The sequence below is a fragment of the Suillus clintonianus genome, assembly GCF_016758775.1.
Source record: "Suillus clintonianus strain FC179 chromosome Unknown DEU56scaffold_141, whole genome shotgun sequence".
NCBI classification, from domain to species: Eukaryota; Fungi; Basidiomycota; class Agaricomycetes; order Boletales; family Suillaceae; genus Suillus; species Suillus clintonianus.
In genome coordinates, this window is record NW_024539365.1 from 55449 (window position 1) to 69579 (window position 14131).

General features: G+C 49.3%; 5 protein-coding genes across 5 annotated transcripts; 2 read left to right on the forward strand and 3 right to left on the reverse strand.

Annotated features, from left to right (window-relative positions):
- Positions 1-1476: 1476 nt before the first annotated feature.
- Positions 1477-2031, forward strand: DEU56DRAFT_747477 (uncharacterized protein; the record flags this gene model as incomplete). The annotated part of the gene is made up of 1 exon (XM_041349280.1): positions 1477-2031. A coding segment is annotated over one exon (555 nt), but the record flags the coding sequence as incomplete, so codon positions are not given.
- Positions 2032-7034: 5003 nt separating this feature from the next.
- DEU56DRAFT_747475 (uncharacterized protein) lies at positions 7035-7376 on the reverse strand (the record flags this gene model as incomplete). Its single annotated transcript, XM_041349279.1, has 3 exons — positions 7035-7144; positions 7193-7226; positions 7275-7376. Coding segments are annotated over 3 exons (246 nt in total), but the record flags the coding sequence as incomplete, so codon positions are not given.
- On the reverse strand, positions 7303-8469 carry DEU56DRAFT_137340 (uncharacterized protein). The gene is made up of 3 exons (XM_041344727.1): positions 8074-8469; positions 7873-8017; positions 7303-7818 (listed from the first exon to the last, which is right to left on the reverse strand). Exons 1-3 carry the CDS (start codon positions 8132-8134, stop codon positions 7524-7526), a joined length of 501 nt encoding a protein of 166 aa, XP_041202345.1. The 5' UTR covers positions 8135-8469; the 3' UTR covers positions 7303-7523.
- A 2345-nt stretch (positions 8470-10814) lies between these two features.
- Positions 10815-11806, reverse strand: DEU56DRAFT_837361 (uncharacterized protein). The gene is made up of 4 exons (XM_041354830.1): positions 11310-11806; positions 11173-11260; positions 11097-11118; positions 10815-11047 (listed from the first exon to the last, which is right to left on the reverse strand). The coding sequence occupies exons 1-4, from the start codon at positions 11322-11324 to the stop codon at positions 10975-10977; spliced, it is 198 nt and encodes a 65-aa protein (XP_041202346.1). The 5' UTR covers positions 11325-11806; the 3' UTR covers positions 10815-10974.
- Positions 11807-12310: 504 nt separating this feature from the next.
- DEU56DRAFT_137488 (uncharacterized protein) lies at positions 12311-14030 on the forward strand. Its single transcript, XM_041344728.1, has 5 exons — positions 12311-12689; positions 12747-12844; positions 12905-12948; positions 13006-13444; positions 13499-14030. The coding sequence occupies exons 1-5, from the start codon at positions 12579-12581 to the stop codon at positions 13887-13889; spliced, it is 1083 nt and encodes a 360-aa protein (XP_041202347.1). The 5' UTR covers positions 12311-12578; the 3' UTR covers positions 13890-14030.
- The last annotated feature ends 101 nt before the right edge of the window (positions 14031-14131 follow it).

A 14131-nucleotide genomic window follows, 5' to 3' on the forward strand; every position in this document is an offset into this window, starting at 1 on the left:
ACTAGTAGTATTCGAGATCTGAATGGCATCATTTAAGTAGATATACGCCAATCGTACAATGCATTGATATTCATACCTGAAGTCTTCAAAATGTCATATTCACTGGCAGCAGCTGATTGCCGACGATAATGGTCCAATGTCTCTCACGTCGTGTACACCTCGGGGTCAATAAGGTCGTGTCAGCATCCGTGGTGATCGCATAGAACTTTGAGGCTCGATAAGCAGTGGAAACAAGTGAGTGTCATCAGACACTAACATGATGCCTGACTGATAGATATTACTTAGGGCATCGGACGACCTTGGGGGACAGATATGCAGCCTGAAGTACATATAGTCGACTCGGATGGGCTAGTAAAACGCTTTGGCTATCAGTATAACGCAAGGTGTAGCAGTTCGATCATTGCGTACCTGGAATTGATACTGTATATCGTAATGCAGATATTGGAGTCCCGAAAGCGACACGCACATGTTCATAGACGCTCACATAAAACACAGTCACGCCAGACCGTCCAGCTTCAAACAGACAAGTGTGTATCTTGTTCCTAGTACTTGCCTCTACCATGAGCATCCATTTGGCTTCATACACGAGATGCCCAGGAGGAACGATGAGAGATGGTAAGACCAATCGATAACCGTGGACGTGCACTGAATTTTGAACACCATCATTCTCTTCATCAGTAATCCAGTTGGCGCCTGGGCCACTGGTACATTCAGTTCGGAAGTGCTTCTATAGTTGCGTATCTTTCTCAACCTTGCTCAAGCTCGCAAGTGGGATTATATGGCGCCAGTCGAAAGGCCAGTTCGAGTATGAGGAATTCCGCGATGCTCATTGTAAGGCCAGGAGTGAAGGCAGCGTTCAAGTTGTTCAAAGAACTGCTTCCGAATTTCAATTGGGCAGGATTCATGAAGGATTGCGTAAGCCAATGAGAACAGTGACCAACTCGGAGTCGAAGTACTACTTATGTGCTTAGAAAATGTCAGTCACATCGACATATAACTGTAAATCGTAACGCTGGGCCCAATACCTCTAGCCGTGTATCGTCACAATCAGCTGGCCGAACTCATGGCAAGAACCGGAAGACAGAACCAGAATTTGAACGATGAATCCAGGAGGCTTGGACGCATGAGGTTCTGGCAAGCGAGCGAGACATAAACCTGACGAAGGCCCATCTGTGAGTACCGCCTGTCCAAACCTAATTCGGTGAGCCAATCCTGTGTACTTGGTTGGCGTGAGACCACAAACCAGCGCTCAGCCTCGTGTAGCCTCGTGTTCTGCAACCAGACAAGCGTCCCCTTGCCCTATCTGCTTTCCACATCATCCAACGAGCTTGCCATAACCCTAAAACCGTGATTAGAACTTAATTGAAACATCCATCCATTCGACTTATCCCAAAGCCTTCTGTCGACCATCGGCAAAGGATCCAATCTGCAGTTTAGACTTGTTCACGTTTGATGATCATCGATCAACCTTGACAAATGAGTTACTCAGATCTACGTCAGTATCTCCATAAAGTATTATCCTGGTTCTCGTGCTCACCTCATGCATCATCAGCCGAAAAAGCTTGGGAGAAGCTATCCCAGGTCGCTGTGCATGGTGCTGTATACGACTCCCGTGAACGTCTGCCCCATCCGAAATGTCTGAAAGATACCCGAACGACACTTCTCAAGCACATTTACGAGTTTTTAGACAATCCAGAGACAAGCCAACTCGTTTGGCTGCATGGCACGGCGGGTGTAGGAAAGTCTGCTGTCGCATTCACCGTAGCTGAAAGGATGAGAGGTCTGAAAGCATCAGAGGTGACGACTGTTGAAAAACGGCTGGCAGGAACATTCTTTTTCTCGCGCACGAACACGAACCGCCGCACGACTGGATGTTTCTTCGCAACCCTCGCCTATCAGCTTGCCAAGAATTTCCCCTCCGTTCGGAGTGACGTATCCAAAGCTATCATTGAAAATCCCGCCGTTCTAGAGCCCAACAGTTCTGTTCGCGATCAGATGGAGGCGTTGTTTCTCCGACCTCTCCGGAAGCTTCGCCAAAGACAACAGAATTGTCCGCCGTTGTCATTCGTCATTGATGCCCTCGATGAATGTACCTCCAAAGCGGAGCTCGTTGAACTGATCACACTGCTTGGCCAAGCTCTTCGTGAACCTGATCTGCCAAAGCTTCACATTCTGCTCACTAGTCGCTCGGAAGCGCATGTCCGTAGAGCCATGGAGGATGAAGAGGTGCACCCGCTGGTGTGCGAGATACCAGTGAAAACCTCTGGGGATGGCATGCCTGACATCATCTCCTTAGACGGCGCAGACGTGGATAATGATATCTATGTTTTCTTCAACCATTCCTTCGCAGACCTGCGAGATCATCATCGCGATTTCCCACAGCCAACGCGGGATCAACTAGTGAAATTAGCGACCCGAGCAGGCAGACGTTTCATCGTGGCGTCTACGATGATGAAGTTTATCGACGATGGACACAATGATCCCCGAGGTCGGCTTCAGATCATGCTTGACTTGACGAGCCACCTGCTACCCGGCACAGAGGTATACAGATTGTACGACCGCATCCTCTCAACATGCGCTGACCCTAATCGGGCATACATGCACTTGTCCGTTGTGGCCACCCTTGCAGACCCTCTTCCGGCGTCACAAATATCGAAACTTCTTGGCCCTGGTGAGGGAAACGATGTCGAGACAACGCTTGTGCAGCTACGGTCCATCATGGACATTCCTACCGACAGCAGTCTTCCCGTGAATATCTATCACTCGTCCGTTCGTGATTATGTTTGCAACCCCTCGAATTGCAGCCTTCCCAACCTACAATATATCGCGCCCCACTCCATCCTCGCTTATTCCTCGTTACGGTTGATGATAGACGAGATACCAGCAAGCACGGCCCTCTTGGATGGGCTCGTAGAATTGAAGAGACATAGCAACATTATACGATCTGGGGACCCCGAGGATTTAAAGTGGTCATTGGCGTCCTTCGTTCAGCCGCTGGAGCCGCTGCAAGTTCTTTTAGGTCTGCTATGGGTTCGAGGAGATCGCGCTTCAGTGGTACGATGCTGGCTAGAGACCCGGGATGGGCATGCCTGGCTGGAGACGGAGGTCGGGCGGGGATGGCTGGACGACGAGGCTGAGGCAGATTTATTCTCCGACAAGAACAGGGAGAGCTGGCTGCAGACAGAGGGTGGACATGGTTGGCTGGAGACCGAGAATGGGAAAGTTTGGCTTAAGAGTTGTTGTTTTTGGCTGCATAGTCATGGCGGCCAAAACTGGTTGCAGACCCAGGCTGGGAAAAGTTGGCTGCAGACTGAGCATGCGAAAGAGTGGATTGAGACTGACGCAGCTCGTGGTTACATGCTTTGGGTGGATACCGAGGCCGGGAGGAACTGGTTGCAGACCCAGGACGGGCAAAGCTGGCTGCAGACCACAGATACGACAGATTGGCTACCCCATAGTGGGTGGCTAGCAACACAGGCCGGGCGAGACTGGCTGCAGACCCAGGCCGGGACAAAATGGCTGCAGACTGAAGACGCGAAACGAGACTGGCTGCTGGCCACGCGCGAGGGAGGAGACTGGCTGCAGACACAGTGCGGGGGAGACTGGCTGCAGACACAGAGCGGGGGAGACTGGATGTTGATCGAGTATAGTGAAGGAGAGTGGATGCCAATTGTGGATAATAGCGAGGAGGAAGGAACATGGCTTCAGACCCCGGGCGGGCGAGCTTGGCTGCAGACCCAGAACATCCAAGACTGGCTGCACACAAGTCGTGGGCGATGCTGGCTGCAGGCACAGCCCGAGTTAGACTGCCTGCTGCCCGAGGGCAAGAAAGACTGGCTAGAGACTGAGGGCGGGTCAGAATGGCTGGAAAACGGGGTTGGGAAGGAATGGCTGCAGACCCAGGCAGGGGAAGACTGGCTGCAGACCCGGCCCGGAAAAAACCGGCTGAAGTCATGGTCCATCCAACACTTGCTGAATACCGAGGATGGGCAAGGTTGGCTGCAGACCGAGGCTGGACAAGACTGGCTGAAGTCACGGGCCGCCCAACACTGGCTGAATACCCAGGGTGGGCAAGGCTGGCTGCAGACCCAGGCTGGGCGAGACTGGCTGCAGAGCCAGGCCGGGCGAAACTGGCTGCTGACCCACGCCACGCGAAACTGGCTGCTGACCCAGCCCATACGGGACTGGCTGCAGACCCAGGTTGGACAAGACTGGCTGAAGTCACGGGCCGCCCAATACTGGCTGAAGTCATCAGCCGCCCGAGAATGGCTGGAGTCATCAGCCGCCCGAGAATGGCTGCAGACCCAGGCTGGGAAAGACTGGCTGCAGACCCGGCCCGAGGATTACCAGTGGCTGAAGTCATTGTCCACCCAACAGTTGCCGAATAGCGGGGATATGCAAGCTTGGCTGCAGATCCAGGCTGGACAAGACTGGCTGAAGTCATGGGCCGCCCAACAGTGGCTGAATACCCAGGATGGGACAAGCTGGCTGCAGACCCAGGCCGGGCGAGACTGGCTGCCGAGCCAAGCCGGGGGAAACTGGCTGAATACCTCATACGGGCTACGATGGCTGCAGACCCAGGCTGGAAGAAACTGGCTGCAGACCCGGGTCGGGGGACACTCACTGCAGACCCAGGCTGGGCGAAACTGGCTGCAGACCCAGGCTGGGCGAGACTGGCTGCAGACCCAGGCCGGGCAAGACTGGCTGGAGTCATGGGACACCCGATACTTGCTGCAGACCCAGGCCGGGCGAGACTGGCTGCAGACCCAGGCCGGGCGAGACTCGCTGCAGACCCAGGCTGGTCGTGACTGGCTGCGGACCAACAATGGCGAATGGTGGTTGTGGACAGAGAGTGGAAGAGACTGGCTGCAGGCACAAAGCGGAAGAGATTGGCTACAGACCCAGGATGGGCGAGACTGGCTGCGGACCGGGGGTGGCGGATACTGGTTGGGGACAGAGAGCGGAAGTGACTGGCTGCAGACACAAAGCGGAAGAAATTGGTTGCAGACCGAGGGTGGGCGAGACTGGCTGCAGACCCATCATGGCGAAGACTGGTTGCAGACAGAGAGCGGAAGAGACTGGCTGCAGACACCACATGCTGAAGCATGGCCGTTCATGGGTGTCTGGGTGACAATTATCGAATTCTGGAGTGCATTGGAAGCGGTCAGCAAGTACCCGATTGTCCCAGATTTGCCTTGCCTCCCAGCCTTCCAGGTGATCCAGCATTTCAAGAGTTTGCCGGATTTCTTGATGTTTCCGGTGTTCCTCGCGTTAAGGCACAACAACAATTCTACGCCACAATATCATTTGCCGGACGTGGAGATCATCCGTGCCATGAAGGTCTTCGTAAATGTTGCCAACAAAGGACGAGAAGGAAGTCAATTAGGTTCTGACGCTCTCAAGTACGCATGCCACAATTGGGCCATCCATCTCGCGCAAGCACCACGTCCATGGGACGTCAAGCTCGGTCCCGTATTCCATTCCTTCTGGTATGATCATCTCCTGTATTGGCTCGAAATGCAGTGGTGTTCAAAGGGTCTGCGTGCCTGTCTCGCTATTTTATATGAAGGCGAGTTGCTGGTATGGGTACGTGTATTTTATTATTTGATGGGTCGGGACCTGACCTGTGCATTCAGGAATACCTCTCCCAGACTCGTAAATCCAACACTTGATATTTTATACCTGTCTTGTTATCGCACATGGTCCTTGCTTCTTAATTAGTGTTTACGGTAATGATATTGTCCTTCCGGTTCCTGGATGAGCGAAGGAAGGCATTGGTGTCTTTGTTGTAGTGGAGATGTGTTGATTCTGTGAACTACAAGCAAATGTATTAGATTGAAAAAGGAAACGATCATTAATGTTCATACTCGATACGCCAGCAATGAAAAGAGGCAGTACAATCGAGGACGAAAACGTCAGCATCAGGTTGGTTACTGGTGTGAGAAGCTGCGATGCCTGCTTGGTATGTCACTTTTGATGTACATGAGCGCCAACTATGTAGTAGCAGCAGCAGTGCGGTTGAAGCGTCTACAAACGAGCACTTGTTGAATGTGAGAGCTCTAGGAACCATGAATGTTGCGAGGGGGGCCGAAGAGCTGGTCGAGTGGGATCTCAAGGAGAGGAACATTGACAGATGGGCTAGGCAAACTGGGCGACTAGCTAGTAGCGTGATCAATTGCACACTTGGAAGCTTGTATGTAGTATCATGCAAGACGGACGCCGACACCTGAAAATACTGTTAGATATCGAGCACGCTGATACTTTGCCTACTAAAGTATGATCACTCAAACACTGAAGCCCTGAAGTACATCTCGAGTGAAGTCGTTGTTCAAAGAATTGCATCGCAAGGCTCGGAAGTTGGAACCACTAATATCGTGGCCGCACACTGGCAAGAACGGCCACCGGGTCGGATCGGACAGTCTCACTAAGTAACTGACTCACGTACCATTCTCTACCCTCCAACTCATATTTTTCGCATTATGACACCAATCCTGACCAAATGAATAGCTGATCACGCGTCTGCACACCAAGTCAAATCACTCCCCAACTCATCTTAAAACCGTTCCATTTTTCATCCATACCCAAAGCCGGAACATTCATGATACGAGCAGCTTCCCTGCATCGGAATAGTCCATGAAACAAGGACTTGGATGTGTCAAGTGATACGAGCCAGGGGATGAATTGAGCATCTCCGCCATCGATGCTGCCGCCACGTCAACTGGAAGCCAACTTACAGTCTAAAAAGGTCAGCGAAAGTCTGATGACAATCAATATAACCGCCCTCCAGTTACTTGCTCTAGGCGAACAATCAATGACTTCAGTCGCGTGGCATCAGCAGCCGCTGCCAAGACGTGCTCTGCAACTCATTTGCTTTCGATATATCCCGCGCCAACGATATACTGGAGTCGTGTATCAGAGCCTCATCTGCAGTGCTCGACGACGTGAGACCTGCCAAAAATGTCAGTGATTCAGCAAATTTCGAATTACTAAAGTAACTCACCACTCAATACACCGATTGTGCTTGTGAAAAGTAATCAAGGCGCAACTTGCCAGGGCGAGGAAATGGCGAAGTCCACCAAGTTCCGTAGACCGTGAATGGCATGATCAAATGCAGCAAGGGGTTTGGTAAAGTCCACTGGCCAAGCTACAAGCTTTTCAGTGCGAATGAGAAATAAGATAGTTGATTCCTCACCAGCGTGAATAATGTGGGTGACGTTTTTAGCCATCTAAAACGAGATCAGCCTCGCTTATTTGTACAAAAAGGCCGTGCTCACTTCGTTGAACGTGTCAGTTGACAGCCCAAAGTAATCTTTGTCTAGATTGCCTTCCAAATACACGACCTTGTCTGTGTCCAGTCCCGTCGGGTCGAGAGACTGCCTGGAAAATTTCTCGGTGACGTTCCAACTTGGTCGGAGTTCCAGGCTTCGTACGATGAAGGTCCGCGTAGGTCCAGGTGGTATTACACACGATTAGCAACCATTGAAGGTGAATGCACCAATGAACCACGAGCTTCAGTTTCATCCTTAAATACTGGGGGTGAGCCAGCTGGACATAAGACAGGTGTCACAAACCTCGCCGGAAATCATCCAAGCGTCATGGGCGACGCTTGCCATATAAGCGCTAGTATTCTCCCCTCGATAATCGATTCTAGAGTCTAACAAGGCCAGGAATGACAACTCGATGAGCTTTCGTGTTCTAATTGTTATCATCCTGGCGTCCTTGCTGCTGATTCCGAATTCGATATGATCGCATAAATCTAAATCTTTTAAGAATGCGCCATGTGAATCAGCCACTTCACCGATGTTCACTCCCTTAAGACTGGGGATGTCGTCAATAATGGAGGGTGGTATGTGTCAAGTGAGACAAACGCACGCGTCTATGTTGAATCTATCGCCCGGGATTTTCTCATAAGCTTGGCGTTCATTCATGAGGAAGTCAAAGAACGATGTATAATCAAGATTGCTTGTTCCATGATGATGATGACCGCTTAAGTTGGGCGCTCTGCGGAAATGCCGACCTGAATGGATGAAACATGTCATCCCAGTACTCACAATCAGTCGGACACGAGCTTACTAGTGCGACAGGAAAGTATTCGTGTGAAGTAACCGTGATATTCGATATGGAGGTGGGTCATGTTGAACCACAAGAGCGACCCTTTTGAACCAATACCAAAGCAGTCCTCCGGCCTTGGGAACTTCAAACCGAGCGATGCAAGGCCCTACGCGTAGATTTGTCTTATCAAACGTTTCGTCATCGATGTGCTCGCTGCTACTGGTCCCGGACTCTGCAGCTCCCACTTCCGCTGAACATAGCGATCCTCGGAGATCAGAGATACCTTGTCATGATGAGTCATATGGTGAGTGGTGCGCGTGAATTAATATGACCTATTGAACACCCAGAGTTTGAAATTCCGGACATAGACGAGGCCAAGATTCGACTCGGCTATGCTGGAACAAGGAGTATACGCGACGACTGGGTAAGGAGGGATTGATGGAGTCGGTTTCACATGTAAACATTAAGTTCATGTAAGCCGTTGAATGATGTTCCCACAAGTGAAGCACACTGACCTACGGAGCCCCAGGTGGCACTTTACGCGTATGCGAAGTGCATATGTATTAATATATTTCGTGGTGTAACGTGTAACCCGGAAAGCCCTCGGCGATCGAAGCGCCTTGTGCATGCCAGTGGTCTGAGTCATTGAGCCCAGTGAGAAACGGTCCTAGCCGTATCGACGGAAACCGACCGAAATATCGCGACAATATTTGCGTCGATTTGGGGAGACGGATGAGACTTATATGATATTTTCAACGACTCGCATCGAGCGAGATATTGCAGAATAGAGCGTGTTTGCATAGCGTAGATTCTAGTATATTGTAGTAGCTCCCAATTGACCTTCTGTGTAAATGCACATCGACGCAAATCGAGTGAAAACGATTATATTGCAATAGAATTACAAATGCAATAACAGTGTACTCTATACACCAATCTGACATCCCCGCCCGCGCATCTGGATGGTGTAGCCCAGCTTCTGGCACGTCCTAGTAACACATAATGTCCACATTCTGGGAGTCCTTGACTGAAACATATCGTTGTTAGATGTGCTCGCCAGGCAAGTAGACAGTACTTACCATGACAGCTACCGAATTCGTGGCCATGTTGAATCGGGACAATGATATTAAGCCAGAAATGTTTCTGATATGATGTAAAACAGTCCGAGAATGAACCTGACGATGCCAGACAACTCACGATGTCTGAAAATGCGCGCATATATATAGTCATGCGTCAGACGGTGCCGGGATGGTCGAGGTCGACAGCAAGGTTTTGCTGAGAGGAGGAGATGATGGAGGGGAAGAAGAAAGCTCAGGTGAGTTGAGTGGGGATGGAATGCCCCAATATATATATCATAATTGGCCCACTGTGTGTCGACGTCATTGCGCGCGCGAAGTAATGGTGCGTGCGCAGCTGATGCGTAAGAATGCTCAAACGTTCAGAACGTTCAAATATTGAGCAAAGTCAAGCCGCAGTTGAAAGAATTTCAACATGTTCAACCAATGTTCAACGGATTTTTACTCAATGGATCAACGGCACATTCCACTTTCCCGATTTGCGTAGCTCTCGCGATATTGTTGGCACATTTCTCATATTACCGTCGTTTGCCATAGATATGGCTAGGACCGTTTTTCACTGGGCATTGAGTCTGACCGTGAAGATAGTGTCATAAGTTAGTATTAGTAATCAGAGAATGCGGAAACGCAGTATCATAGGTCACATGTCTGTCATCTTACGATGGATAGTATCAATGATAGCACTTTGCATATTTTGCCTGCATGTCAGGCCGCTCCAGAGAGAGGAAGTTATATATGGCAGCACACCAACCCTCTTCAACTTTCTACTATTTGGCACGCCAAATTAATACATTGAAATCTGTTGACCTAGAAAAGCCTCATGCGCCGGTGCCACTACCGCTCTTCGTGGAAGGAGCCTAATTAAAGGATATTTGGCCGAATTGGGCGACTTATTTACGTTGTTCGCAGCGTTCGGTCAATCAATGGCGTTTGGAACATTTCAGCTATGGTACTATCAAGACCACCTGGTAGACTACACCGCGTCCAATAGTAATATTTCGTGGATTGACTCTGTTGAACTTTGGGCTTTTCAGTGAGTATTTTTCATCTGCTCTTCATTGTCGGATCTGATGCACTGAATGTCTTGAAAGGAGGTTTTGTCGGCCAGCGTTTTGTTACATATGGGCCAACGTTGCTACTTGCTTCGGGAATTGTCATCGTAACATATTCTCTCATGATGGCGTCCTTGGCTTTAAAACATCATGCGTTAATTCTGGTCCCAGGGATCGTCTTTGAGATTGGATTCAGACTTAGTGAGTTTGTGTTCTGAGTAGAGTCGCTGAGCATTATCGTCCTAACTGTGTTTACTGTTTACTAGATCCTTTCTGTTGACGAGTGCCGTCGCCACCAATTTTATGAAGTACCAAGCCACTGCCCTTGATATTATTAGAGCCGGCAGTATAGTGTAGGTAAGTTTCCCAAGGCTGTTACAATCAGTTGGTGACATCAACGTCCAGGGGCATTTTCCTTACAACAACTCTTCAGAAAATTGAGTTTCGGCTGAGCAGTGCGCATCTCTGCATCCATTCGTCTGGCGTGTGACATTCGCAACTGTTTCCAGCCGCCTTCCCAGACGCAAACATGGACCATGAGTGGATGAGCCATCTCTCAAGGGCAGATGGCAGTCTTCAATATGGCGTTGTAGCTCTACGCACACAATGTGGCAGCGATCATACTCTGTGCTTTACGGGATTTTCTTGGGGAGTTGGTTTTTCGGGATCTCATCAGATCACACCTGAAGAAGAAGGGTTTCGCATCAGGAAATTCACCGTCGCAGCACAGGCTATCCAATTTGAAAGGGAACTCTTCTGCGATATTGAAATTGACACAGCCGAGTGTGACTTGGCTGTTATCTCTTGACCGCAAACCACTGGATGTGGATATGCGTCTTGCAGTAGGCACAAAAACCGACGGTGTGAGCAGTAAGTCTGTTTTAATCAAACTGCAACATTATATTCTCATGATATCTTGACGTATACAATGACACGTGAATGTCAGTCCTCGTCAGTTGCGGGAGATCGATTAAACACCGCGATATTAAATCCAGCAGTCCATCTCCGGCGGTAAAGGATAAAAGGTTTCAGAAGTGCTGCGGTATAGGCTACATTCTGGGCAATCGCAGCTTGTAACAGAAGGCAAACCTGTGTTTAGTTAGCACCGCCGCAGTCTCTTCACTGTCAGAAGGAAAACCTGTGTCATGTACAACTACTAGCTATGCTTGATGCCTAGGTATGTTTGATGCCAGTGAGTAGCGTTACGGATGCCATCCAGATCGGAACTTCATGTGAAATGACACCGACCGCTTAACAATTCAAGACTTCATTGTCCTCGACTTTATATTCCAGAAGGACGGGTCCAACAGAGTAGCCACAAAAGCATTTCCGGAAATTGCTGGTGTACTTCAGCGGGGAGATCTAACGCTCGAAAAGGCCGAGGACATCGCGGAGGCACCCTTGACAGAAATTCCAAATGTTTGGGAAAGACTTCACTGGCGCCAATCCTGGGAAGTCAGTAACAAAGCTTAATTTTTGTGCATAACACTTTTGGTACTTTGATTCGCCAGAAATAAAATCTGCCACGGTCTTTCGATTTATTTCTCGCGACCGTCTGATACCGTATCTACGCCATGCATTCGAACGTTGGCCTGAACTGGATTGGACAATTACAAGTCAATGTTTTCTTTGGCGGAGGCAAACGCTCATCTGGACTCTAGACTCCGCAGAGATCGTATCAATGCACAATTGTTGCGGTGATCAAATAGACCTAGAATGATGCATCAGTCGAAAGATGATGCATCGATGATAGAGTGCTTAGTAATTAAGTTAGAGCCGCGACTCGGAGGGTTTTGTTATCTGCAGGATAGTGTTCAAATCGCATCAATATTGTGGCCCAAATGATGGCCCAATGAGAATTAATGATAATATATATACTTACATGAAATCAGTTTGCCCTGACCCTCAACAGCCCCATGATGCGGCCAATGTCATTTAGGCATATTCCATCAGTTGAACGACCTGTTTCAGAGGGGTAGTTTGATGTATCAAACCTGATGACCATGAGGTATGTATAATATTGGTTTTGCCAAGTGGTGCGGCATCACGGTGTGGTCACCGTGACGAAAGTTCCGAGTAGCCGGTCGAAACAATTCAAAACAGGTTCAAACAACCCCTAGCAGCAAAGATCGCTTTGTGTCGACAACGCCCATATGCATCATCCTTCTAGGTCTATTTGGGCTGTGGGAGACTATAAATGTTACTTATGAGCCAGCAACAAGCGGAATGGACTATGTATAGATTCTTTTTTCATGTGGCTATGTCTGTGGCTCCTGCTGGATTTCGTACTAATCACTTGGCGGCCGAACTCTGGATAGCAACTTAGGTGGGTCTTTTCCTGGGACTTATATATTATATATATGCGCGCGGTTCGCGATTCGCGATTCGCTCTATCACCATTATGGCGAACATTACCGCCCTCCCCAATCCATATACTCCGTTGGCATTCCTGCCTCCTACCCTGGCCAACCAGCTTGAAGTCTCCAGGTATATGTATGCAGTGACTCTCGGGGTGAGTTTTTTGGGCATTCCCATACGCGTTGCACAATTGACTGAACACGCAATTCAGGCTTATGCCTGGGATCTCGCCACTAACATAGGCAATGACTATAAATTACTTTTCCACTACAAAGTGAATTTTCCGACAGTGGTTTACTTTCTGTCGAGGTAAATAATATCCATGTTATCCCTGAAAGAAGAATTGGCGCGCTGATGCCCATTCCGAAGGATATTCACTCTCAGTTATATCCTGACCAGTTTCATCTTTCAAGGTGAGTTTTGTTTGTTGCTGACGAGGGCATGCATAATTTGGTGACGCCTACCTCCAGTCGGCAGCGTTCCAAATTGCCAGGCTCTTCAGGTTGCTTTTGGAGTCTGCATGGCACTTTCTCAGTCTACAACAGCCATACTCTTTCTTTTGAGGGTGCTCGCCGTATGGCATGGGAACAAGCTCATTCGTGGAGTGTTTATTTTTTTGTGGTTCGCGGTCGCGGTCGCCTCTACCACTATCGCGTTCGGCACCAAGGGCGCTCACATTGGACCAACTCAGCAGTGCATCAATGTACAGGTGGCAGGCTACATAGAGTCAACGCTGATAATGGCACTTATCAACGATAGCACTGTTCTAACGGCCATCTCATATCGCATCCTGAGGAATTGTGTCCTTGAAGATTCGTTTAAAGCTCGCGTGCGGACGTTTGTGGGCGGCGGCGGGTCCATCCCGCATCTTTCTAAGGCCTTGCTACGAGGTGGTCAGCATTACTACTTGTAAGTATGTCTTTGCTCGAGTTCGGAGTTCCAGTCATCAATTCTATCTCTCAGGATAGCTGTATGTGGTAACATCGTGATCCTTGTCCTTTTGAAGGATCCCAGTGTGCCAGCCGTGTACCATGCCATGTGTAGCGTTCCAATCTTTGCTCTCATCAATGCTATGGGGTGCATCGTCTTCCGGAACATCAAGTTCGGACACATTTCTGCAGATGGCGCTGCATATATCCCTTCCACAGATCAATCACGCTCGTACCCTAACAGACCAACTGGCAACTCTCTACCCCTTCATGTTCGCAGTGCATACCATCAGGATGGAGACGTGTTCACCAGGAACATCAATGTCACGGAGGTCAAGGTTTCACAGGTCGTAGAATTAGACCCAGATTATGAGCGAAATCGTTTGTCGCTGTCAAAGGGACCTCAATACGACGAGAGCACGTAGGCTTGTACCCCAGAAATCCTTGCGTTTGCGTACAGGATTACTGGGGGGCTAGGTGGACACATGTATGATATATAGTATATTGTCCCCTGCTGGTCGATCCAGTGCCATAAAAATATATTTAGTCAGGGTTTTCTATGTCGGAAACTCCTTCACCTTTGTGCGCCATGGGAGAGAATTTACGTTTTGAACATTCAAATCAGGAACCTTCGAGCTCGCTGCGTGACACGATGAGCGCAAATACA

What these genes read in the sequence shown, in the direction of transcription:
- DEU56DRAFT_137340 (XM_041344727.1), bottom strand. Translation starts at nt 8,134, where the DNA reads ATGACCCACCTCCATATCGAATATCACGGTTACTTCACACGAATACTT. An exon ending in AATACTTTCCTGTCGCACTA is followed by an intron (nt 8,018 to 8,073) that starts GTAAGCTCGTGT and finishes TCATCCATTCAG; the next exon opens with GTCGGCATTTCCGCAGAGCG. An exon ending in GATAGATTCAACATAGACGC is followed by an intron (nt 7,819 to 7,872) that starts GTGCGTTTGTCT and finishes CGACATCCCCAG; the next exon opens with TCTTAAGGGAGTGAACATCG.
- DEU56DRAFT_837361 (XM_041354830.1), bottom strand. An exon ending in TTACCGCCGGAGATGGACTG is followed by an intron (nt 11,119 to 11,172) that starts CTGGATTTAATA and finishes ACGAGGACTGAC; the next exon opens with ATTCACGTGTCATTGTATAC. An exon ending in TCACGTGTCATTGTATACGT is followed by an intron (nt 11,048 to 11,096) that starts CAAGATATCATG and finishes AAACAGACTTAC; the next exon opens with TGCTCACACCGTCGGTTTTT.
- DEU56DRAFT_137488 (XM_041344728.1), top strand. Translation starts at nt 12,579, where the DNA reads ATGGCGAACATTACCGCCCTCCCCAATCCATATACTCCGTTGGCATTC. An exon ending in TGTATGCAGTGACTCTCGGG is followed by an intron (nt 12,690 to 12,746) that starts GTGAGTTTTTTG and finishes CACGCAATTCAG; the next exon opens with GCTTATGCCTGGGATCTCGC. An exon ending in GGTGGTCAGCATTACTACTT is followed by an intron (nt 13,445 to 13,498) that starts GTAAGTATGTCT and finishes TCTATCTCTCAG; the next exon opens with GATAGCTGTATGTGGTAACA.